The 25,048-nt window shown below is 48.7% G+C and overlaps 1 protein-coding gene across 1 annotated transcript in view; it reads left to right on the plus strand.

The window, feature by feature from the left end:
- Positions 1–2,901: 2,901 nt before the first annotated feature.
- Positions 2,902–25,048, plus strand: part of GPC3 (glypican 3) — a 145,091-nt gene continuing 122,944 nt past the window's right edge. Inside the window, exons 1-2 of the mRNA XM_030498225.1 lie at positions 2,902–3,183; positions 12,438–12,599. Of these exons, the coding sequence (XP_030354085.1) occupies positions 3,018–3,183; positions 12,438–12,599 (328 nt within the window). The 5' untranslated portion in view covers positions 2,902–3,017. The remainder of the gene's footprint in view (positions 3,184–12,437; positions 12,600–25,048) is intronic.

Below are 25,048 nucleotides of genomic sequence, written 5' to 3' on the forward strand. Positions count from 1 at the left end.
AGTCTGCAGTTGTCACCTTGGGAATACTTCTGCAGGCACCAGGGTGGAGAGCATCCTTTGGGTGCTACAGAACACGACAATACTGTTGGTCCATGGATGGGATGGGATTCACCCCCCATCTCCACCCAGCTGCATCCTTGAGCTTATTACCTCAAGGAAAGTCAGTAATGCTGGAGTGAGAACTGGGGGAAACAAGTGTAAAACACTTGCTCCATTAGGGCAAGTCCTCAGTTAAAATGGGAATTCTTTTTTCCTGCCAGTGGACTCTGGGTATAACCTAACCCAGTGCCTGAAAGAAAGGGCTGCCACTTGGTTTTGTTGTAAGTTTCCGCAAGCTTTAACTCACTTCCAACATAACTCCTGGTTGATAAATAAACTTCATTTTTACAGGGAGTCGTTGTCAGGATAATGACAGATCCCACTGTGAAGCCAGATTCAGTGATGAGCACTAATGTTGTTTGCTAATTTGGTTTGAAATCTGCAAGCGCTCCCTCGTCTTAGCACAGATCCCTGAATGCGCCTGTTTGGCGCCGTGTGTAATTCTTTGCTCTAATGGCATGCCTGACAATATCCATGTACTTACCTGCAACAGTAAAAGCCTCCTGTACTTAAATGAAATACACACAGAGATTTGAAGATGAACCCAGGAGATGCATGAATACCTTTTAGATGCCTGTAATTCAGCTCATAAATACAGTACAGATTGCAATAGTGTGCGTAAAGCAGCACTTCAAACACCAGCCTTTGTATTTGGCAATTTGGTCACATTGATTCCTAACTTAAAGCAATGCTGTACCCAAACCCCAAACTGTTGCATAAACATAACAAATCCGTCACTGAATCAATGAGGGAGATGCAGAAAAGATACGTTAAGTACCCAGTGCGATGCAGCTACATGAGCTGAAGGATGTGTGACGGTATTTCATGTGAGGAACCGGGAGAAAGGAAAATGGGTAAAGGATGAATCCTCATCATGGAGCGTCCGCCCACCCTTCCCCCTGCTGAAATCAGGCACAATTTGCACTGTGGCACACCTGCGCCTCGGAGCAAAATGAGATTTCCAGGTTCTTGTGAATTCCTGCAAAGCAGGACTTTCTGCTGGCCGGTTAATGGGAATCTTGTCAGCAGTGCTTACCAGACACGATAAACGGGGAATAAATAGCGCGGTCTGCAGACAGCAACAGGCTCCCACAATCCATTCACCAGCGAGACATGTTGCACATTCTGGCTTATTAGTCTCATATCCATAACATATTTTAACAATGTCCCCCTGGCAGGCATTTTCTTAGAACAAACACACAGGTTGGACTTTCATTTGTCATCCCTCTTCAGAATTTCAGGGTGAAAAAGAGCTGGTAGGAGCCATTAGCGATAATTTGATCCTGTGTTTGTGCTGCAAATCTTAAATAGATTTTTCTTCTGCTCATACTTGCTCCCTCCTTGTTTCTCTCTGCAGCAGCAGCATTGTGCAGGCTACAGGGGAGCACCCCGGGCTAAACACAGGTTTGGCAATTTTTCATACGTGGCCCTTGCTTTGTTTAAAATAAAGCCTTTCCTCACCCCGCTGGGTTTGCTTTATGCAGCTGAGGAATGAGCAGCGCGGCCCCTTCCAGCTGAGTGTGCATGGCTGGTGTTCAGGGTTTGTTTTCATAGAATCATCATAGAATCCCAGACTGGTTTGGGTTGGAACGGACCTTAAAGCTCATCCAGCTCCAACCCCCTGCCACGGGCAGGGACACCTTCCACTAGAGCAGGTTGCTCCAAGCCCCTGTGTCCAACCTGGCCTTGAACACTGCCAGGGATGGGGCAGCCACAGCTTCTCTGGGAAAAGTCTGTGCCAGCGCCTCAGCACCCTCACAGGGAAGAGCTTCTGCCTCAGAGCTCATCTCAGTCTCCCCTCTGGCAGGTTAAAGCCATTCCCCTTGTCCTGTCTCTCCAGGCCCTTGTCCAAAGCCCCTCTCCAGGTTTCCTGGAGCCCCTTTAGGCACTGGAGCTGCTCTAAGGTCTCCCCTTCAGGAGCCTTCTCTTCTCAAGCTGCCCCAGCCCAGCTCTCTCAGCCTGGCTCCAGAGCAGAGCTGCTCCAGCCCTCGCAGCAGCTCCGGGGCCTCCTCTGGCCTCGCTCCAGCAGCTCCACGTCCCTCTTGTGCTGTTGCCCCAGAGCTGGATCAGGACTGCAGGGGGGGGGTCTCCCCAGAGCGCAGCAGAGGGGGAGAATCCCCTCCCTCGACCTGCTGCTCATGCTCTGGGGGTGCAGCCCAGCACACACTGAAGCCAGGTCATGGGGAGCTGCTCATCAACCAACACCCCAAGTCCTTCTCTTCAGGGCTGCCCCATCCAGTCTCCCCCAGCCTGTGTTGTGCTTGGGATTGCCCTGACCCAGGGGCAGAACCTTACACTTGGCCTTGTTGAACTCCATGAGGTTTGCACAGTCCCACCTCTCCAGCCTGCCCAGGTGCCTCTGGATCCTATCCCTCCACTCCAGCATGTCGACACCAACACACAGTTCAGTGTCATCGGCAAACCTGCTGAGAGTGCTCGATCCCAGTGTCCATGTCACCAACACAGATGTTAGGATCTATCCCAACACCCAACAACCACCACACACCACTGGTTTCTGCTTGGACATCGAGCACAACTGCTGAGCACAACTCTGTGCTTATGGCCATCTATTCCTGCTGGTGCCTCGGAGCTGGGATGCACTGCCCCGGCTGGGTGTGCCAGTGTCCCGGTGTCCCAGTGTCCCCATGTCCCATTATCCCCGTGTCCCGGTGGTTCACTGATGGCTCCCGGCAGCGCGGGATGGAAACTGCCGCGCGCGGGGCAAGTGTGCGGGTGGCGGGGCGAGCACCAATCAGCTTGCGGGGCCGGCTGAGCGGGGACCAATGGGAGCGCGGCGGGGAGGGCGGGGCGGAGCCGGTCCCGGTGCTCCGGGCGCACGGCGGGGCTGGGCTCTGCTCCGCTCCCGGTCGGGATGCCTGCCGGTGGGGTGTAGAGCAGCAGCCCCGCTGCCCGGGAGGATGTCGGGGAGCGGCGGAGCGCTGCTGCAGCTGCTGCTGCTGGCCGCGCTGCTCGGTGCCCCGGGGAGCGCGCAGCCGCTGGGGGAAGACGCCTGCCGCCCGGTCCGCACCGCCTTCCAGGTGCTGCAGCCCGGAGCCAAGTGGGTGCCCGAGAGCCCCGTGCCAGGTGAGACCGCTCGGCGCCGCGGTGTCTGGCCTGCAGCCCTCCCCTCAGGGCCCGCCGGTGCCCCGGGGTGCGCCGCGTCCCGGCGCGGAGCGAAGCGAAGCGGCGGCAGCGCCCCGGCGGAGGGGTGCGGAAGGGTGGGGGGTGTCTCTGCGCGGCCGCGGGACGGTGCGGAGCCGGCTGCGGGCTGCCCGACCGCTCTCCCGCCGTCCAGCAGCTGGGGTTCGGGGCTGCCGGGCTCCGCGCTGCGTTAAATCGCGGTCTGGGGTCTCCGCGCTGTGCAGTCCCGGACCCTCACCCCCAGCCCGGGCTCAGGAGCTGCCACGGCTCCGGGAAACAGGCTGGAAACGGGCAGCGAGCACCGAGCGGGGCGGGAGGCCGTTGTGGATCCGAGCAAGGTGTTACTCCGCTGTGCAATTAGCATCACAGGTGGTATCGCACCAAACCTCATCACCTACACCTTGCGAGGCTGCTTTCTGTATATATATACCTCGTTCCTATTATAAAATGTGAGTGAAATACTTGAATTCCTGCCTTTTAGAGCTCCTTTTGCAGCTTTTTGGTAATGAGGGAGGGAGTGTGGGTTCTCCTGGGTGGGTGCCTGTCGGTACATGGAAGGATGAGGTTCTGGTGGCTGCATTACAGAGCTGCCTGGGGAGCTCTGGGGCGGTTGTGCTGGGTTAAATACACAGTGGAGAACGCCTGCCCTGGAAAGCTTCTGATCAAAGTATGAAGGGGAAGCGATAGCAGGCAAACGTGACAGGCAGGGGAGGTGCAATGAGCTCATCGCCAGTGGTAGCTGCTGCTAATAACCATGTGTTGAGTTATGGTTCTTGTGTTCGGAGTCAGGGCCAGAGACACAAGAGTTGCTTCAGCAATGATCTGCTGCAGCGCAGGAGAGGAAAGGGGAGAAGCTGGGCCTGGAAGGTGCTGTGTCTGCTGGTGCACATCCCAAATGCTTTGGGCTGTAGGACTGTAGCAATGCCTCAGGTCATCAACAACTGTGAGATCTAGGAGAGTTGAGATGTAAGTCCTGGTGTGAGAGTACCTCCCCTATCCCTTCCTATCTTTGCATCCCCTTCCCATATAATGTTAGACTCTTAATGCTGCCTTTGGACTAGCTGCAGGAGCAGCATCTCTTCTTTCTCTATTCTGCAGGGCCTTGGTCTGCTTGTCAGTACGGAGCACTGGAAATACTTTGTGATTAAATGCTTGCATGGAGAGTTGCAGGGAGGGGAAGGAGCTGCTCTTATCACCACAAAAATGACAAATTCTGTTCATTGTTTGTAATCAAAGAAATGCCTTCCCTTCCTTCTGTGGGAGGCAGTGAATGCCTGTTTTGATCCCTAGGTAACTTTCTTGGCCTGTATATTTACAGGGAGACGTGATGGAGGGGTGAGCAGTGGCTGTGCTGTGTGTGGTGAGGGCTATGGCAGCTTCTGTGCTGCACTGTGGTGTGTCCTTCCCAGGAACCAGTGGCATCCTTCATCCTGGCCCAGGCCGTGATTGCAGTGAGTGTCTTTGCGTGGCAGCTTACTTTCCTGGCTGGGTTCAGGTTGCTGGAGTTGCTTGGTTGTGCTCTTGCTCCTCTGGAAGCCCCAGCTACATCCCATGCTATTCAGGAGGAGGAAGGAGCCCTTTGCTTCTCTCTGCAGAGCCTGTGGGTAGCTGGATCAATATCTTGTAACAGGGCTGGTGTTTCAAGTGAACACTTCCAGCTTGTTATGATGATAAAGTTCCCACATATCAAATTGAAAGTGGATTTTACGTTTGCCTAAGTACATAAACTTGATCATAATTAAAGCAATGAGTGCTTGCTTATACCTTGGATCTGGCCCATCTTGCATGACTCTGTGTAGTAATTACACTTGAGAGCACTCGTTTCTCCAAGTAGCAGCTGCATAAATCTCTGTAATAGGGGAACATCACTCAAGGACTATTTCCCAGGCTTCTATTTATTGCTTTTCTTCCTTTCATACATCTGTCAATTAAAGTTTTGGAGTTCCCAGCCACAAATCACCACAGAATCAACTTTGAGGACCTTTGCTTCTACATCATATCACCCTAGAGAAAGTAAGGGTTGAAGCAACCTACTTAAAACATGTTGGGTTTTTTTTGACACAGACAGAAAACAGTGACTTCTGGAAGCCACGTTTTGCATTATGAGCAGTTGTGGCTCAAGGCATAAGTAGAAGAAACACCGCTGAGTTGCGACACACGCAGGAGAAATGTCCCACGGCTCCATTTTACTGGATCAGTGGTGCATGGGCTTGGGGGACATCAGCACAGTGCTCCCTGTAGAAGATCCAGCCACACCAGGCTGATACTTTGAATTAAGAAAAAGGCAATTCTGATAAATGTGAGGGGAAGTGTCGTGCTGTTTCATGAGCAGTATTAATGTTCCGGGAATAATTCTAGCTGAAGGCGTGCATAAGGCAGTGAGCAGAAACTCAGTCTACTCCCGTCCTAAAGCCCAGGGACTGGGTTTTTGTAGCTCTGGAGCATGCTTTGGCATGCTTGGAGGTGGGGAGCAGCACGACTGAACTACTGTCAGCTGTGGCTGACTGTTGGGAGCAGTGGGAGGATGTAATTCATGGCAACAGCTCGACTCGAGCTAGATGAGAGGCCCTGTGCTGGAAAGGAGCGAAGGCAGGGTGATGGCAGAGTGCTTTTCATAGGTTTTTGGAGTTGAGACTTCATGCCAGCTCATGAGCCACCTGCAGTTCTGTGCTGGGGGAACTTTGCATTCATTAATAACTAAAGTCTCTTTTTCTTGCACTGCCTGTCTTGGTTTTCTTCTTCCTTTTGTCTTTTTCCCTGCATAATTCCTCATGTATAAACAGTAGCTGGAATTTCAATTTTTTCCCTGTCTGTTTTTCTCTCCTCCTTGACATTTGGATTTCTTTGTGGTGACACTCCAGATAATTGGGCTGGTGTGTGTGGATAGAGGGGACAGGGGCAAGCTGTTGCCTTGATGAGTCGGGGAGAGGGGATGGATGTGTCTGCTCTGGGCTGTGTGAAAGCTGAGGAATATTCATCTCGGCAGAGATACCTGCCAGCGTGTCTCTTTTCCTCCTCCAACAGCAGAGTGCAGTTTCCACCTTTTTGTTCATTCTCTTTGATGGAAGCAAATATGGATTCACCCAAAGAAAATAGAGGACATGAACCTTTTGCTTTTGGAGTTGAGGTGTAAAGCTTTACAACTGGCTGCCTCAGCATGTCAAGCTTTCTTCTCTCTTTTCTTCTTTTTGGCAGCTGCTGTGTGCCAACACACAAACTAAACACCTCAACTCTTCCTGCTGGATTTGATGCACCTTTGCTCATGAGCTGGTTCCCTTTGTACTCTACCCTTTTATTCTGTTTTTCCTGAGTGGGACTAATGATTCTCCTCCCTGTGCAGCCTTTCCGTTTAGCTTAGCGTGGTGGTTTAAGATCTTAGTTTACTAGATAATTGAGTTTTCTGTTCTTAATTATGTCAGGCTGGCAAGTTGCTCTCTTGATAGCTAAGAGAGCAGGAGCAGAACCCTAAAACTCAGTAACCTCCCCAGGCAGTGGTTTTATAGCAAGATCATTAATTTTATCTTTTTTCCCAGGGGTTAATTTTAACAACATCCTGAACAGTGTTCTTCCCAGCCTTTGGAATGGCTATAGGGTGTGTGCGTGCGACTGTAGCAACCATGTATGGTGAGTGGGTGCCCACAAATTGACTCCGTACTTTTGGTGATAGTATTGTTGATAGATTTGTTAGGAGAAAACTTTTACTCTGTAAAACCTATTTTCTCCACAACTTCTTCTTTGAAAAGATGTGGTGTTATAGTGTTATATTTGCATGGCAATGCTGCAAGGCTTAGGGAGGAATCCAGAGTCAGATGGCCTTCTGAAACTCAAGATGGAATAGAAAATAAAGGGTAATTAAGTCCTAATAAATATCCCATGTAGTACCCATACTGTTCCAACTTTAATCACCTATTGAATGAGGTTGGTTTATAATTTATATATCTCTAATTAGGTTTTAAAAAGATCAGCACTTAACCTGGCTTCTGAACAGCTGCATTTCTTTCCCCCTCCACAAATGCTGAGCATTAAAAGCCAGTGACAGATGCATGACCTCCTAGTCACATAATTTAAAAGCAGGGTTTTGATTTTAGAAAGAGAGGATTATTGAAATGGCTGGGGGGAAACCCACTATATTTAAAGGTTGAATCACTGATTTTATCTGTTTAAAGCATGATGCTGACTGTGAAACAATTAGAGAAAATCGGCACAAAGCAGCAGCTTTCTTATGGGTGACATTAACAAACTGGTGAGCTGAGAGGGTGGGATGAAGCCCTCTGACATTTCCCGACTGCGGGAGGAGAAGGGTTCTGCTGCTCCTTGTGGAGGAGGCTGCAGCGATGGAACATGAGGCAGGGACGGGTTCTTATTTTGGCAATGCCTGGGGTAAATTTGGGGGAATGTTAATCTGATTTAAGCTGCCATTGGATCTGGGTGGGCAGGCTTGTGTGCTCCAGTGGAAAGCATGGCTCCTCCGTCAGTGCCTGATGACAGGGTTGGAGCTATCTTGGGATGCTTGAAATCAAAATACAATCCTTCAGGCTCATGAAGGAGCTCGCAACCGCCTGCACATGATCTCAAGGGGGGTTTTGACATTTAATCCACTGAAATTTGACATTTAACCCACTGAGGAGGGGGAGGCGAGGGGCGGCCATGAGGGGAGGTGAGGAGTGGCCATGAGGCGGGATGAGGGGCGGCCATGAGGGGAGGCGAGGGGCAGCCATGAGGGGAGATGAGGGGAGGTGAGGAGTGGCCGTGAGGTGGGATGAGGGGTGGCCATGAGGGGAGGTAAGGAGTGGCCGTGAGGTGGGATGAGGGGAGGCGAGGGGCGGCCATGAGGGGAGATGAGGGGAGGTAAGGAGTGGCCGTGAAGTGGGATGAGGGGCAGCCATGAAGGGAGGCAAGGGCTGGCCATAAGAGGTGGCCATGAGGGGAGAGAGGAAGACTGTGAGGGGAGAGGAGGGGCAGCCATGGAGCATGAGAGGTGGCCACGAGGGAAGATGAGGGGTGGCAGTGAGGGGCAGCTATGGGGCGTGAGGGGTGGCCATCAGGGGAGATCTTCAGGGGAGATCAGGGGCGGCCATGAGGGGAGATCAGTTGGCCCTTAGTGCTGGGGTAATGGTTGGACTCCATGATCTTAAAGGTCTTTTCCAACCTAGTTGATTCTATGATTCTATGAAATTATTTTCACTTCTGCTGTCCTAGCCACCTATCTAGGAATAATTGTGCACAAAAGTCACATTTAATGCTTTAAATTCACTGCTACCCGGTCTTCAGGCAAAATTCCCTTTGTTAGAAGGAGGAGGAAGAGGCAGAGCGCTGCTGGAATTGCCAGGGCTGTAGAGATTAGTTCTGTCAGGGAGGAGCATGTGCGGAACTGCTGGAGCATTTACACTGCTGTTCCCCAAAATGGCATGAATGGCACAACGCTCTGACGGTGCTGGCACCCAGGAGCCTACGGAAGGGGCCACATCCAGCACCTTCTCCCCCATCGGAGCTGAGTGTTGAGCGGGCAGGGTCCTGCGCTTAGCATGGCATTGGTACCGCCTTGTAAAGATTGGGATGTGAGCTTCCAAATGCTGTTCCATCGAACTGCTGGAGTAATTCGTGGGATGCTTCTTTCCAAAAATGAATTTGTGATGATTTATAGCAAAGGAGAAGGTTGTTTGCGAGGGATGAGACTGGCATTCCCAGGGATAATGGCTTGAAACTTTAAGAAGAAGGGGAGTATGTAGGTTGGGAGATAAAACCAGGCTTAACAGTAAGGGCCATTAGGCAGCGGAATGGGCTTTGCTATCTTGCAAGTTGGAGCTATCACTGGAGGTGTTTGTGCTAGATAAAATGCTTGGAGGGGGTGGATTGGGAGGCAGGGGGTAGGATTTGATGACTCACAGGACATTTTGCATTGCATTTATAGAGCCAGAACTTGTGGCAGTTTAATTCATGCTGGTGCCTGGTCCGTAGGCTTGTGGTGTGTTTCCAGGTGTCCGTGTCTCTGCATCCACATGCTTGTGGAGCACACGTGGTTTGCGCATCTCCTAGCACTTGGGGTGCAGGATCTGGGTCTCTTGGGTAGTGCTGCAGCGTGAGTGCAGAAGAGGGGTCCTCCAAGCAATGGCATGAATAAACTCCAAACAGATTCGCGAGTCAAATAGTGCTGTCCCTGTTTCACTGGTGTCTGCTGGGGCTGGGATCAGCAGGGTGGGTTGGTGGCTACTGGGGGTCTGGGGTCTTGGGCATCAAAACCTCCTTTCCTTACCATTGGGACTTCCAGATGGAGCTGTTAGGGTCTGCTCACCATCTGGGAATACCATATACAGAAAATAGCTGGCAGATGGCAGTCAGGCCCCTGCTCCCTGGCCCTCTGTAGCAGCAATCTGTGCCAAGGAGGACATTGTCCCTGGTAGCTTATAAGAGCCTGTATTGACCTGTTGCATTTACCGTGACGTTTCTGGTCACTGGTGCTAGCTGGCTATCTCTGTAAAACATTTTAAGCTGTCAGAGTTAATTCCCAGGCTTTTCGTCCTCCCCCGTGATTGCTCTGCTACAGCATGTCTGTCTTTTTGCTTCACAGAAGTAAAAATCCACTTAAGGGGAGAAATTGGCTTAATTGCTAAAAAGAAGGATGGGATGTGAGGAAGTGACCTTGCTGTTTCCTATCCCTGGCTTGAACTTGCACAGATCTCTTAATTGCCAGCTCTCAGATTTTCTGTATTGGAATTTCCATTAATTATGGAAGGCTTTTTTTTTTCCTTAATTTGAAATGTGCCTGAATATAATAAATGTAGGAGGAAATAAGTTTTTTGTATTAACAAGAGATTTCTGGCTGTGTTGTAGTGTTAAAGGGACCATGCTAAGCCTCTTTGCGGTGTAAATTGACTTGGACTTGACTTTAAAAAACCTCTTTAAGTTGCTGTTACAGAACTGCTGCTCTCATTAACGCCGTGTCTTGCTGTTACGTGGTTTTATGGCCCCTGTGGTTTTATTTTTGATGCATGAAATACCTGTTGCTGTGCTCCTCTGGAGTGGGTTAGTTGATGAGCCACTGAGAGTCGATCTTTAGATTAGTGGTACTGGCTGTTTTTCAGAGGGACTGATCATAGAATCACAGACTGGTTTGGGTTGGAAGCTCATCCAGTTCCATCTCCCCTGTCACAGGCGGAGACACCTACTGTGACAAATTGCAGCACAATTTCAAGGACCGTGAGCTAATATGGCTTGTCTTCTTGGTGCCTGCTCCCCTCTTCCCCTTCCTTCCTCCAAACAGGAGAAGGGAATCATAGAATGGTTTGGGTTGGAAGAGATCTCAAAGCTCCTCCAGTTCCAACCCCTGCCACCAGCAGGGACACCTTCCACTAGAGCAGATTGCTCCAAGCCCCATCCAGCTTGGCCTTGCTGATGGAGAAATCTGTGCTGCACATTCTGCCTTGCAGAAAGGGAAACTGAGGCAGCCGGGATGGAGCTGTGGGCCTCTTTCTCGCCCTTTGCCATGTGTTTTGCAGTGATGACATTTGCATTGGTTAAAGCTCATTTCCATGTGTGATATTCATGTTGCAGATGAAGCGTTTCGCGTTGTTTCCCCCAGGCTGTGCGAGGGGAAGGGATGGGGCTGGAGGCAGGAGGGTTTCTGCTGTCACTGCTCCTGACAGCTGGTGTTCCCGTGTTGGTGTGCATGACTCCTCCTCAGGAGGTACACGATTGAACTGATGTTAATATTAATCCTGTTCTTCTGCTTACAAAAGTGACTTGACACTTTGTAGTAATTAGTGAGAGAGTGGATGTGGTAAAAGACTCTTGAGGAGAAGAGGAGATCCTGAAAGGGTGAGTAATCCCGTCAGAGCAAAGACATAAATTACCAAAGTTACTTTTATTGAGGGGGAAAAATACTTCTCAGGCAAAGGGGAAGGCAGGGCAAGGGCTGAGGGGTGTGTGAAGCATTCACCCTTCTGGGCTGTCGGTTGCTTGCTTGGGGATTGCTTCCTAATCCTGGTTCTGGGCAGTGCTGAGCCTAAGAGGGAGCTGCTTCTGCTCTGGGCACAGTGCACTTTGGGTGGCAAACACTGAACTGTGAGGTCCTTGCTGCTGCCTGGCCCTGGATAGCTGTATTTAATGGAGTCCTTGCTTACTGGTTGAGTTTCTAACAGCAGCATCAGGTTGAATGTGTTCTGCATGATGAGGGCTGTTTGCTTTCATAGGAGCTCATTGCTTTGCTTGTGTTTGTGGGGCCACGGTTTACTATTGAAGGTAGATCCAGAATGAGACTTTTTGTTGCTGCTACTTCCAGTTCTTCTGCCCCATCTTCTCCTGTTGTCTGAATCCAAACAATGAGTATTCTTTTTTTTTTCTAGATTTGATTTATTTTTAGCTAACAGCACTTTTCCTAAAATTGTCTAGTACCTCCAGGAGTAGGAGCTTTGGGAATGTCTAAAAACCAAAGCTTAGCATCACTCACCAGTGCTTTGAGTTACAGCTTGAGATGCTAGAGCAAGCAGTGTTCCTCTTGCCTTTGTCCTCTGGCTTTGTACCATTCTGGTGAACGGGTGGAGGGTGTTTGTTGCAGTGAGGGAAGGGTGGAATGGTGGAATTGGTGGGAGGACTCAGGAGATGTCTGAACTAAAAAAGGTAAATTATTGTTGTGTCGTCCTGTTGTTACTATCCACTGCTGTGGATGCAGAAGGATGGAGCTCGCAGGCACAAACCCCCCCCCAGTTGTTACTTGTTTTAAGCTAGGTTGAAGTCTTTATGCCAATTCCAGGCATATCCTGCATGCTGAACTCATTGCTCTGTTCACTGTAAATCCACAGCTTCAAATCCTGCCTCCTTTTCTCATCTCTCACTCCATCTCTCTGGCTGCCTGCAGCTCCTTACCAGTGTGCTGGGCAGCAGGCGGGAGCAGCAGGGTGATGCTCTCTATCTCTTTGCTCACCACCAGCACATCAGTGGATGGAGTGTGTGGGAGCTGCAGCCAGCAGCGTGCTGGCAGGAGTACAGAACAAGCTCCTGAGGGCTATTGCTCAGCAATCCTGGCTCTGCCTTATCAGTCTGCTCCTTTGGCCAAGCTGCTTGCTCAGGACAAATCCCAGAAACGTCATCGATTTGCCCAAGCAGTAATTGCAGTGATACCAGTGTATGGAGTTTGTTTCCTCTTGCCTCCCCGCAATTCCAACTCCTCCAGCAAATTTTGTGCCCTTCTTTCTCTCCAGGGTCTGATCTGCAAGTATGTATCCCCAAGGGCTCCACGTGCTGCTCCAGGAAGATGGAGGAGAAGTACCAGGCAACAGCCCGCCTGAACATGGAGCAGTTCTTGCAGTCTGCCAGCATGGAGCTCAAGTTCCTTGTCATCCAGAACGCGGCTGTCTTCCAAGGTAGGTGCTGGGGGTGGTCCAGGGAGGAGGAGGTGCTTCTGCTGCTCTTCCTCAGCATCTTGCAATCAGAAGTGCAGGTGGCTGGAAGCTTTCTGTTTTTCGTGTGTGTATATATATTATATATGCTTATTTCTGATAAATAATACACCTGGTTTGGTGTATTATTACATGGCTGCTCTGCTGGGCTTGTCCTAAATATTCCTGTCACTGACACAGCAAATGTAAATTTAAAGACTAAACCTCTTCAAGAGGAAATGTAAAAATAAATGAAACCCCCACTTTTCCCAGCATTCCAATATCTGTGCAAGCACCATCTGGTCTGATTCTGCCAGCCTCAAAACCAGGCTGCAGTAATGTGATCCGGCTGTCACCCCAGTGTAATGCTTGGTAAGCATCTGACTGAAGTGTGTGTATTGATTGGTGTTATCCACCACAAAACAAAGTTGGTTGTGCCATGAGAGAGGCTGACTTGGTCACAAGCGTGGTCCCTGCAGCTCACCAGGGGGTACGTGAGGGCTTGGCAACCTGGTGCCACGCTATGGTGGCAACTCTCTTCCTTTTCTAGTGATAACGTGGTGCATTTTCTTCTTCTAATGTGATGTATTGTCCTTTTAGCAAAACTGATCTTTGACAAATACTATTCTCCTGTGGATACACACTTGTTTATGTCACTTAAATCTGCAATCATTTTTTTAGGGCCTCTACACAAGCAAAACTTACTCCATCCATGGTTAATGGCAGCGAAATGGTTGCTTGTTTGTTGAGTGCTTTCCTCTTGAGGCTCCGTTGTTCTGTATTGATGCCTATGTTTAAAGAAGAAGGCATGAGCAATCAAGTGGCTTTTTTTTCCTTCATGCTGATATTTTTGCAGAATAATTGATTCATTTTTGTTTATGCATCATTAATGGCAAGACCCAAAGCCTGCTGAAGCCTGAGAGATCGTTGCAAAGCTCTGCTCTGGTCCACAACTGACTGATGAAGTCTAATGTGTTGTTTTTTCTCAGTGTAAGATCAAATGAATTGCTGAGGAGGTAACAGTGTATTTTTTTTCCCTATACTTCTCAATGCAGTGACTATTAAGTTCCAATTCCTCTGAACAGAATGGAGTAAAACTACTGAGAGATTGGTTTTCTAGGCCTTGGAAATGTGAACTAGCTTCAGAAATGAATAACCTGGCTGGAATACAAAGTGCTGTCTCCTTCCCCTACCATTTAACACAACCATTGCAAGGAGAACTTATTGCATGTAGGAATGACACCCTATGTTACGGCAGGTTGTGCACAGTATAGCAGAGTCAGGTGCTCTAGCTCGGAACATTCTGCCTCTTCTGGAGAGTTGAATCCCTTCCTCTGATGTTCTTCCTTTTGTTTTTCCACCCTGGCAGCGAGAGCCCTTTCCCTGTGCAGGGATTTGGGAGCTGGTGTTACTCTGGAAAGCCTTGGTATGCAGAATTGCCATTCTTGGTGATAGGGATGAAAAGCGTTTAGTGGAAGAATTCCTGACCACTTCTGCTTATAAAAAAGCTTATGACTAATTTTCAAGGTCTTTTGCAATCTGTTGAAGAAGAGGAATTCTTAGCTGGAACCATTGAGGAGCTCACTTTAATTACCTTGTATAAAGTAGTTTGGACTTGTTATCTTTAAGCTTAGTCTCAAAGTCTATAGAAGAACACTTTTTTAATAGGTGGGTATTTTGATTGCTGCTTGTTCAAGAGTGTTTTGATGGCTGTAGTGCCAGAGGCTGTTCCAGCTATAGAAATTGGACTCAACATACAGCAGCCTGGTTTCTTGTTTCTTGGCCCTGCTGATGGTAGGGGACAGGTTTCTATCTGAAGCCATCACTACAGGTGCTGTGTCTCAAACCAAACCCCACCAGTGTGCTGTTTGCTTCCTCCCTCACTGCCAAGGTATGTGCTATGACAGCTGATTGCAGGTTGGCAAACTTGCTGTTGCCCTGGCACAGCTGGAGAGTGTGGGATGCCCATTGCAGGGAGTGCCTGGGGCTGAATTCAGTTACTGGGGGATGCTGGAGCAGTCCTGGAATGCTGTTGGAGCCCGCTGTGGTCCCCAGGCATCTCCTGCAGGTCCTGCTCCTGCATGGTGTCTCTGCTCAAAGCTGGGGACAGATGCCCTGTGGCTTCAGGGCTTGGGACTGCAGGAATGGGAGTGCTCAAAGCAATGACAGCTTCTGCAGGTGTGCTGTGGCAGGGGAGAAAGCTTCCCACATGTGCCTTACCCCGGCTTCTGCTGGGGATCCTGCACAGAGGATGGGTAATACCCTGCTCCCGAGAGCAGTGCAAGTATGTTGGAATGGAAACATATCCTAAGCACTCATGTTCAAAAAAAAAATACAAATGTGAAATCCTTCAGAATGAATGTGAGTATTTTTAGCCTGGCATCTGAAGGGACTGCTGGTCTGACAAGTGAAATCTCACCCAGATGTTGTTATTTGGCACCAAATTGAATTTCTTCCTACAGAAGCTAGAGCAGCCTCTCTGCTGATAAAGATCAAGGGAAATTGTCTGGCATTTACAGAAAATCTTATCCAGGCCTATCTGTTACAATGTTCACTTAGCAAAGTTTATTGGATTATTAATTTTAGAGCCTTGGGCTTTTTCTTTATTGCACTTAAGAAGGAAAAATCCCAACCAAAAGAACCCTCCCTTCACTCAATTTAACTGGTATAATTAGCTCCTGGACTTCTCTTAGAGGCGTTTTTTAAAATGATGAAGATTATTTATTAAGTAGCGATTTAATCCTTTGGAAACTTGCTGTGTTTGACAGTGTTAAAATGGACTGTAGCTGCCTTCACTGCACTTAAATCTTACTCTGGGATGTCTTTGAGGGCAGGTTTTTCTGCTTTCATGCAGTGTATCCATGCTGGTATCTGCCTGTGTGCCCACTTCCTGGTTCAGGCTCTCAGCTGGCAGCAGCTCCATTGTGTATCATGAAGCTGAACGTGAGCTGAACTCACTCATGTGGCCTTTGACAAGTGACATACAGTATTGCTCTGGGGTTCTCATCCAGACTAACCTTTGAGTTACTGGGACTAACCTGCTGTGGCAAATGGTGACAGCCTGGCCTGCCGGTCACCTTTCTCCTGACTTAGGAGAGTTTCTCCTTGACCTTAAGTCTTGGCTTTTTGGTTGGTGCCCTTCTACAGCCTGTCCTGTTGACGCTGGTCAATCCTGGAGCAGCCTCTTTTTGCATGGAGCACCCGCCAGGCTGTCGGAGCGTGTCGATTGCTCTGTGATCTGCCGGTGGTCATGCAGAGGTTGCTGGAGCCAGCAGGGTAGCAGTGGCCTGAATCTTGAGATACACCATTGCCTGTTTCTGATCCTGAATCCACCCACTTCCCCGTAGGGCTGCTGGGACATTGGGAATGGGGGGATAGTGGGAAGGCAAGAGTGCAATTACCCAAACTGGAAAACTGGACAGGATGCTGCAGTTGAATCCCCCTTGGTGAAAGCTCAACTGAAGACCTGATCTCCTGCCCCTCAAAGGCAGTGGCATTTAACCTTCTGCAGATGGCAGCTGGAAGACGACAGGAGCTCTGTAAGGGAGTTTGCAGGGGCTAGGGAGATTTGAGGGGCTTTTGGGATGTGTCTTTGGGAGTAGTTTCTAGGAAGACCATGATAAATCAATACAGAGAAACCTGCCAGTCTGCGTATGGTGTTCTCTTATTCCTGGCAGAATCCTGTTTCTCCTTTCTGGAGCTGAGCCCTCGGTGGTTTGGGAAGAGCAGGTGGTGTGGGGAGGATGTCAGTTCATCTCCCCTTGCCTGCTACAGTAGGATAAATGCAGAGCTGTAACTCTTAGTCCTACCAGGTGGCTCTGAAGGCTGTAAATCCTCCACAGGCATAAACCATTTTGGCTATTTACAGTTATTTACACTATCCATTCCTACCTGTTGGGAGTAAAACTGGTTTTGACATTGCAAGCTTCTATCAGGTTATCTCTGATCAGCTTTGAGGCACCTAAACCACAGATGTATCGAATAGCCAATCCTAATGGTGGAGGCCTCTAAAGCATGGCTGAATTATTTATTTTGTTATGATGAAAATATCTGGGCTTTATTGGGTTTTCTTTGAAGAAGTGGGTTCTTCTTGAAGTCTGGAAGATAAAAGATGAGCGATTGTCTCTCTGTATTTCTGATTCCGAGTCCTTCAAGACTTTTCCCTTTTCACGAGCTGCTGTTACTACTTTAGAGGCAAGGTGAGGGAGTTGAGGCTTCTTTTATTCTAGTCAAGAGGTTTAAGTATATAAAGCCTTCGATCTTTACTAATCATGCTTTGGATGGGTAAATCCAAGATGCATGTTGCATCCATCAGGTGAGAAGAGATGGGAGCTGTTCCTGGGAAGGGTCCACTGATATGAGTGCTGCCCAGCAGAGCTCATGTCCCATTGTTTGGAATAGTTTAATACTCCAGTGTCTTTAAGCCAGTGAAGTCTGACAGTGCAGGAGGGTCTCTCAGATGTTGGCAGCAGGACTTCAGCACAGCACCATTCTGCAGGCCGCTGGGCAAGGAGGAGGCTTCTTGTGCAGCTTCTCTATGCAGGAGAGAAGTGGTGATGGTTAACTGAATACACGTAACCAGATTCTCAGCAGTAGCCAAGTCTCACAGCAGGGTGGTCAGCTTCAAAGCTGTGGGTGTGTTGTGAAGAGTGCATGTGAAAATGTGAACTCTTGCTTGTGGGCTTGTAAAAGTTGAAGTTGACATTTTAGAGTGGATTCAGAGAATGAATTCATTTTTTGGAAAGAGAATGTTAAAACTAATTAGACTTTACCAGTAAACAAGCACCACAAACAGATCTTTGTATCATCTTATGATCCCTGTTCCCAGTTAGTCCTCTGCTCACTGAAGTCTTGCTCCCTCCTTCCTTGCTGCCACCTATACAGTGGCAGTTCTCCTCTTTGAAAGCTTCTTGTTTTGTTGTTAGTTTTGTTATTAATGTGTTAAAATAGTGCTTGTGTCGCTGGTCAGTCCAGGCTGGTGTCCTGCCTTTGGCAGTGCTTCCTGCCAGATGCTTGGGATACACCACGTTTGTAGTGGAAAACTATGGTGATATGTCTTCCAGGTTGGTGATGATCTAAACTGAAGATTACAGGTAGGTGGAAAGAGCTGTCTGCATAATGAGAGCTCTCAGTTTGTCAGAATCAGTCTAGGGAAGTAATGTTTCCTTTCAAATAAGCAGAAGTTATTGTTCATAAATCACAGTTAATCTGTGTATTACACTAGCACACGAAGCTGGGAGTCTGGAGTGGGCTATAATGCTTAGCTTTAGGAGCAGAGCTGTAATCGTAGCAGCAGTTTCAAGTGATTTGAAATTGGGGGATCAGCAAAATGCAGGAGTTTGTGGAGGCTCTGGGCATTAAAAATGACTGCTGAGGATTGATGAGTTTCTTTAACAAATTGTAAAATCCATCATGCAGGAGTTAGGGCATGAAACTGCCCTCCTGAGCCACATAAACCACGGCTTTGGAAGTATTGCATGACAGTGCACACTGCTGGGAAGAGAGATTTGGGAAGATGCTTGCTTTTGCTTTTGTTTCTTCCTCTTGCTGCCTGGAGTTTCAATGCCAGCATGGCACTGGCACGCAGCTCACCAGGCTCTCTCTGGGTGTGCTGGCTGGGGCTGCTGCCTCTCAGTGCGCCTCGTGGTGCTGAGCCTGAGCTGTGGGGCTGCTCTCTTGCCTCGGCTCCCTCTCCCCTGCTTCAGGCTGTACCAGAGTGGTCGCATTTCCCTTGATCTTCCAGAATCCTGGTGCATCTCAGCCAGCTTTGTGCAGCCCTTGCTCGCAGCTGGCAGAGAGCTCAGCACGCATCTTTGGGGCACTTCCTTGCAGGATGGACCTTGTTGGCTTTTGCTGCTGTTTTCGTGCATCCTCATTTGAGCTCTGCAATACAGCCCCACATCCATGGCCTCTCCTGCTCCCATCTGCGTTTCCATGCAGACCCTGTGGGGTTCCCATGTTGGGTACCCAGAGGTTGGCTGCTGTAGGAAGAAGCTGTGTTGTGCCCTTTGCAAAGGGCTAGCAGCAACTCCTTGGCACGTCTCTGGAGCAGTGAAGCGTGTGGTAGGAGATGTCACCAAGCCCCTCAGCCCCCGCTTTTGGGCCTTTCATGACTTGAAGGGTGCAGCCGTAGGGAATTGTGTATGGTTGAGATTCCTTCCCCATGTCCTGCCTCTCTTTGTTCTTCTCCTGCAATTAAACGCTGATGCCCTTCCCCTCATCAGTGAAATGAGGCTTGGAGGTTAATAGGGGGCTTTTTGGAACTGCCTACATGCTGCTTCAGCAGCTTTTAAACACTGTGCTTGGTGTCTGGGCTTAGCTGTCCCCAGTCCCAAGCGTGCAGAGGAGTTCCTAGATACTTGTGGACCTGTTTTCTGCTGCTGGGGTACCATCCCCTGCCAGCTCTGCTGCTGCTTTTCTGCTCTGAAAGGGGATAGTGCTCCCCTGCTTCTGCAGGGTGGAGGGAGCCATTGGCCATGGGGCTGCTCCCTGGGCAGGAGCTGCACCCACTTACTCTATGTGGTGCTCTGCCCCCATAGGAGAGGGGGAGGTTTTGGATGGGGAGATGTTCAGACTGGGTCTTTGCAGAGGAGCATCATGGCCATGCTGAGATGCCTGCAGTGTCTCCTGCAAGGTGCAGCCTCGTGGTGCTGCCTCTGTCCCAGCTGCTCTGGCAAAACAGGATCCTCTGCCTGCATTCCCCGTGGGAGCAGGAGTTGGGAGATACACAGGAGCCCTCACTCCCTGGTTTCCTCTGCTCTGCAAATGGGCTCTTTTCTGTGGTTACCTTCAGAGCTGCAAGTTAGCATCTTTTGACAGTTCAAGTACTAGCGTTCTTAAACGCCTCCTAATGCTCTCAAGCAGTCAAATTACATTTTGCCTGGTTTTTCTCCTTTGTAATTCTAGTACAACGACGGGCATGGTGGCACCTTCCATCGCTTGCCCTGGAAGAATGAATAGAGGCATTTTCATTGCGCAAAGTGTTTAAAATGCATTTGCTGTGCAGGAAAGCGGGAGAGAAGGCAGCACCCGGCAGTAAAGGCAGGGACTGCCTCTGTAAGGCAAACATTTTGCTTTTAAAGCAGCAATAAGCTACAGCAATGAAATGGCCAATGGTGCATCTCATCGGAGGGAAATGAACTCTTGTGGAGCCCATTACGCTGTCGATACACTGTAGTTTCACATTCCTCTGAGCAGACGGGGTCACCTCAGGTGTGTTACTCACTCTGACTTCACTGCTGATGCAAAATCAATTCGAGCAATTTATAATCCTTGATTTTACTGTGAAAGTATATTAATCTGTGAAAACACCACTCAAATAGGGCAGATGAGAGCTTTCCACATGAGTGTGTGTAGCTGGCAGTGCCTCTCGCATTATCTGCTGCAGAGAAGCCTGTGGAACTTTTGGACACACTGTAGGCACTGACAATCCGGTTCTCAAGCTTTGGGCTTTATCCTTGAAATGTTCTAAAGTAGTAGGAATGTCTTGGTCTAACTTTTCACGACTCAGCTGCTTCCCCTCTGCTGTAGTGCCTGAAGTGCTGTTGGTGGATGGTGATACCTTGGCATGGTCAGATCTTATCCTAAAAAGGCCCAGGAAAATACTTCAGGGTATATTTATGCACTGAGCTGAATCACTGCTAAATCCAGCATTGAGTGTTAGAGTGGCTCTGTCATTGCTGTGGTGTACAGCAGTTCTTCACAGGGGCTTGATGTGATGCTGGATTGGGCCCATTTATCCCATGGAGCAGTGGTGGGGCAGAGCTGAACAACTACTCCGTGGCAGCTGGTGCTGCACGGCAGAGCGAGAACATTCACGTGTGGAAGTAACTGCATTTCCATAGAGTAATGCCTGTAGGAATCAATGCATCTTCTCTGAGCCATGGAATGTAGGAAGCACCACGTTTAACCTGTTAGTATTAAAAACAAGATCTTAATTGGAAAAATGATAATCTGAATGTGTGTTTGGGGGGAAAAAATATCACCCAGACCTGTTGGCTAGAAAGTGGAGATTAAAAAAGACCAACCCTGAGACAGTGCAAACCATCCAGCGGTGCAGAGCAACTGTAACCAGGTTCTGTTGCTGGTTTCATTCCCAAATTTGTCATCTTCAAGTCAGGATTGAGTGTCACAAAGCAGCAGAGAATGGTAAGGCCGCCTCTAGGGTCACAGCTCCCAGCTCTGGAATTCCCTCTTTTTGAAGAAAGTTGGTGAAGAACAGCTTGCAGTAATGCAGCACATTTGTATTGGTCACATTCCTGTTATGATTGCAGTGAAAAATTATGTTCCTTTTCTTTTTAGGGAAAGGAAATGAAATTAGCCACTAATGCATGTAAGGAGATTGGCTGGCACTGAAAGGGGAGGCAGCAATGTGAAGGCTCATCAGATCAATGCATTCTCTGGAATCTGCCTCATTAAAACAACAAAATCAAATTGCTACTGAATTTGCAAGGAATTCAATTGAAATGACACACGTGTTTTTCCTGCCTTTGCATGATGAAATGAGTTCAGTCTGCTCAGTCTCCCATGTAAGTGGGCTGGCAACTGGTCTTAAATATGCATCGACTGCAAATAGTTCTTTAAACGGAAGAAAATAGGGGTGCTGGTCCTTCATCCAGCCCAGAGCACAGCAGGGTGAGAGCTGCCATGTGCTAGAGATAGCTTCAGTGGCTACTTGAGGTGCAGAGCTTCCCTCTGGACGAGGCTTTGAAGATGATAATTCATACTGTCATTGAGGGGAGTGCTGGTCTCTGCTGTCCAGCTGCACAGCTGAGATCAACCTCCTTATGGAACCTTTGGGAATTACTATGTACTTAGTGAGGGCTGGCTGGAGGTCTTTGAGATGGCCTGAGAAGGATTTCCATGTGTGTTGTAGTGCATCCCCCTCAGCCGGGGCTGCACGGCTGGGGAGTGGTTCTGCAGCTCAGCCTCTTCTTGGGTAGCAAAGAAGTTAAAACCCATTAAACATAAAACCTTGTCTAAAGAGGGAAAAATGACCAGGAGAAGGCTGAATCTCTTGCACGGCATTTCTTCTGCCTGAAGTGTTTGCTGTAAGGAGGAGCTGGCTCCTGCTGTTAATGCAGCAAAACACATCCTATTTTATTTCACTAGTTTTGGCTGAGGGGGAAGCCAGAGCTCAGCGCTGGGTGGTGGTGGTGGTCTCCTGCTCAGCCTCTTGTGAGGACAGGCTGAGAAATTGTGGTCCTCCCGTTCTTTGCTTTTTGCTTTCCCCCTTTTTCTGCCTTGAGAAGCGCTTGTGCTGCTGTAGCCTCCGTTGTCCTTGAGAATGAGCTTTGTGATTTCTGAAGAGAGATTAAAGGTGTGTTTCCATACAGAGGAGCTCTCCTCTTCTCTGTGTTCACTGAGAGATGGCACTTGTGTGTTGGAATCTGCAGCAGCTTTAAAGTTGGAGGTGATAAGCTGCTTTTTCCCCTTTCTTGCTTTGTTCATAGGCTGTTTGTTTAGATAACAGCCTGGAAATGATATTACTAGCCCTGCACCTCACATTGTGCTGGCAGTGAAGAACAAGCAGTGCTTTTGGCATTTGGGGTAATGCTTTATTTTCAAAGGGATGTGATTTAGAAGCTACTTCTTCAACTAATGGACAGTAAAATGCTATTTTTTTACTGGCTTGCATAGGTTTTTACCTTGAAGATGCCCTGTAAAGCTCACTGCATTACTAGCATTAAGTAAAAGCAAATGCTTCACATCAAATGAGAAGGCAGGCTTTGAACTGGTGAGAGGTTGAAAACCATTTACTCCCTCCAGCTTGTGATGCTTCCCTGTGACATAAGCATGGAAAATAATTGGACTCACTAGTAAGTAAATATTTGATCCTGAAATGCCTCTTGAAAATACAGAGCTGGGCGAGAGTACCCTCTTCAGCTGCACGCTGATTCCTCTGGATTTGCCTCATGCCAACAGCTAGCTGGCAAAGCTGTGTTCAGAGACTACATCAGAACAACAGTATCGAGGGTGAAAAGTCCATGAAGCTTATGGAATAAACCTCTGTTTGGTTTCTCATGTCCTGTGCATTAGAATACAGCCTTTAATTATAGCATCACATGTATTTTTCCATCAACTTCTTCCCTTGAGTGTCCTTAATGAGTCGTTTTGTGTCTCTTCCATGTTTGATGCCTGGTTATTAATGCTTTAAAATAACTCTTTAGGCCAGAATTCTTCAAAATTGTCAATTCCGTGAGAATACTTGATTTTCATGCTGGTCTGTGATGTTCAGTGCTGAGTAGTGGCATGTTTCTTCCACAGATGAACCCCCCTGAAATTCAGAAGGAGCCTAATTGAGACCTTTTTTGATTGTGTTCATTGCAGTGCAGCAACATACGTTCAAGATGTAGACCTTGGGTTTGGGTATGGCTTCTTTCAAACACTCCAGATCTTTTGACCTCTGGCAAGGCCAGGAGCTGGAGGAGCAGTGCCTGACTTCCAAGTAGAATCATAGAATCACGGAATGGTTTGGGTTGGAAAGGACCTTAAGCTCATCCAATTCCAACTGCCTGCCATGGGCAGGGACACCTTCCACTAGAGCAGGTTGCTCCAAGCCCCTGTGTCCAACCTGGCCTTGAACACTGCCAGGGATGGGGCAGCCACAGCTTCTCTGGGCATCCTGTGCCAGCGCCTCAGCACCCTCACAGGGAAGAGCTTCTGCCTCAGATCCAACCTGAACTTCCCCTGTTTAAGTTTGAACCCATCACCTCTCGTCCTATCACTCCAGTCCCTGATGCAGAGTCCCTCCCCAGCATCCTTGTAGCCCCCTTCAGACCCTGGAAGCTGCTCTGAGGTCTCCACGCAGCTTCTCTTCTCCAGGCTGAACAGCCCCAATGTTCTCAGCCTGTCTTCATATGGGAGGTGCTCCAGCCCCTCATCATCCTGGTGGTCTCCTCTGGACTTGCTCCAACAGCTCCTTATGTTGAGGACACCAGCACTGCATATGGTGCTGCAAGTGGGGTCTCATGAGAGCAGAGTAGAGGGGCAGGATCACCTCCTTAAGTACTAAAGTACTTCAGCTTTGCCTTTAAGTTAATAACAAGGAGGAATGATGCACCAAAACCTGGGTTCTCTTTTAAAAACAGGAGGTTTCAAGGCTGAAAACAAGAAAGTTTCAGCTCTCCTTCTCTCCTTCTCTCCTTCTCCCCTCAAAGCACAAGTGAATTGGATCTGGGTACATTCTTGCTGATACAACAACAAACCCCAACCTCAAACTGCACCCCCAAACTGTGACAGCGCTTCATGTTCATACAGACTTCCCCACATCCTGTCAAAAGTTGAGTTCTGTTCCAAAGGCTTGGAAGTGCTTCAGCTCATTAAAGAGGTCATCAGGCTGCTTTACTGTAGGCAAAAAGAGAGAGAGAAATCTTTCTCATCTGCCTTGTTCTCAGGAACACTTGAACCATTTTCCCTGCAGTGAAAATTAGCCTGAGGCAGACAAGAGGCATGTAAAGTTGCAGTCCAGATGGTTGGAGCTTGGCAAAATCACAGGTAAGTAGGAATAGGGTCCAAAGATCAGAAGCATTAGGCAACTGTGACAGGCTCTGCCTATAATTAGTTATCATATTTAATCTAAATGTCTGTTGGAAGCTATTGTCCTGTTCTGAAGTGTGATCATTCATTCAGAGGTCTGGAAGGGACTCAAAAGCTGGAGTTAAAGTGAGTTTGCTTGGAGAATGTGAGAGGGGCTTCTTATCCTCTCTTGTGAGTCTTGGGTGACATGGACTAGTGTGTGGTGTCCCTGCCCATGGCAGGGGGTTGGAACTAGATGATCTTAAGGTCCTCTCCAACCCTAACTGTTCTATGCTTCAGTGTGGTGAGGTGCTGGCACAGAGAAGATCTGCAGTAGCCCAAGTCGAGCCTAATGTCACCCTTTGGTGGACAAAGTGCTGCTCAATTCTGTAACATGGCTCATGGAGCAGTAAGAAGTGGAAAGGAACTGGCAGGAAAGCTTCATGTTTAAGTTGTACCAGAACTATGCTTTTGAGTTGCTCTGGGTTGGTGCTGATCTGCCCTGGTAGTGCCACGTTTTGGCACGAAATCAGCTTTGGCTACACCAAATGATAAAGGTGGGCAGTGACCTGAGCCCTTAGATCTTTAGGGCTGTGAAACTCCTGTGGGAGCGGGGTTGGTATCTTCATGGCCAGTGCCTCTTGTGCCTGAGCCTTTCTGCCAAGGCTGGCCTGGGGAAGCAGAGATACATCTCCTTTGTGTTTTTGTAGAGATCTAAAGTGCACATAACTCACTGTGCTGTATTTGAAGGCCTCAGGAGGAGTGTTTGTGCCTGGGTTGGAGCTGAGGCCATGGCACAAGAGCAGCAGCTAAGCTCAGTGGTGAAAGGGGACAGAAAACAGGACTCCTGCCTGTTATTTCTGAATGTGACCCCCTGCCTTGTCTTGGGTGAGGCACTGAAGAGAGGCTTAAGGGAT

The sequence above is a fragment of the Strigops habroptila genome, chromosome 9 (genome assembly GCF_004027225.2).
Source record: "Strigops habroptila isolate Jane chromosome 9, bStrHab1.2.pri, whole genome shotgun sequence".
NCBI lineage: Eukaryota > Metazoa > Chordata > Aves > Psittaciformes > Psittacidae > Strigops > Strigops habroptila.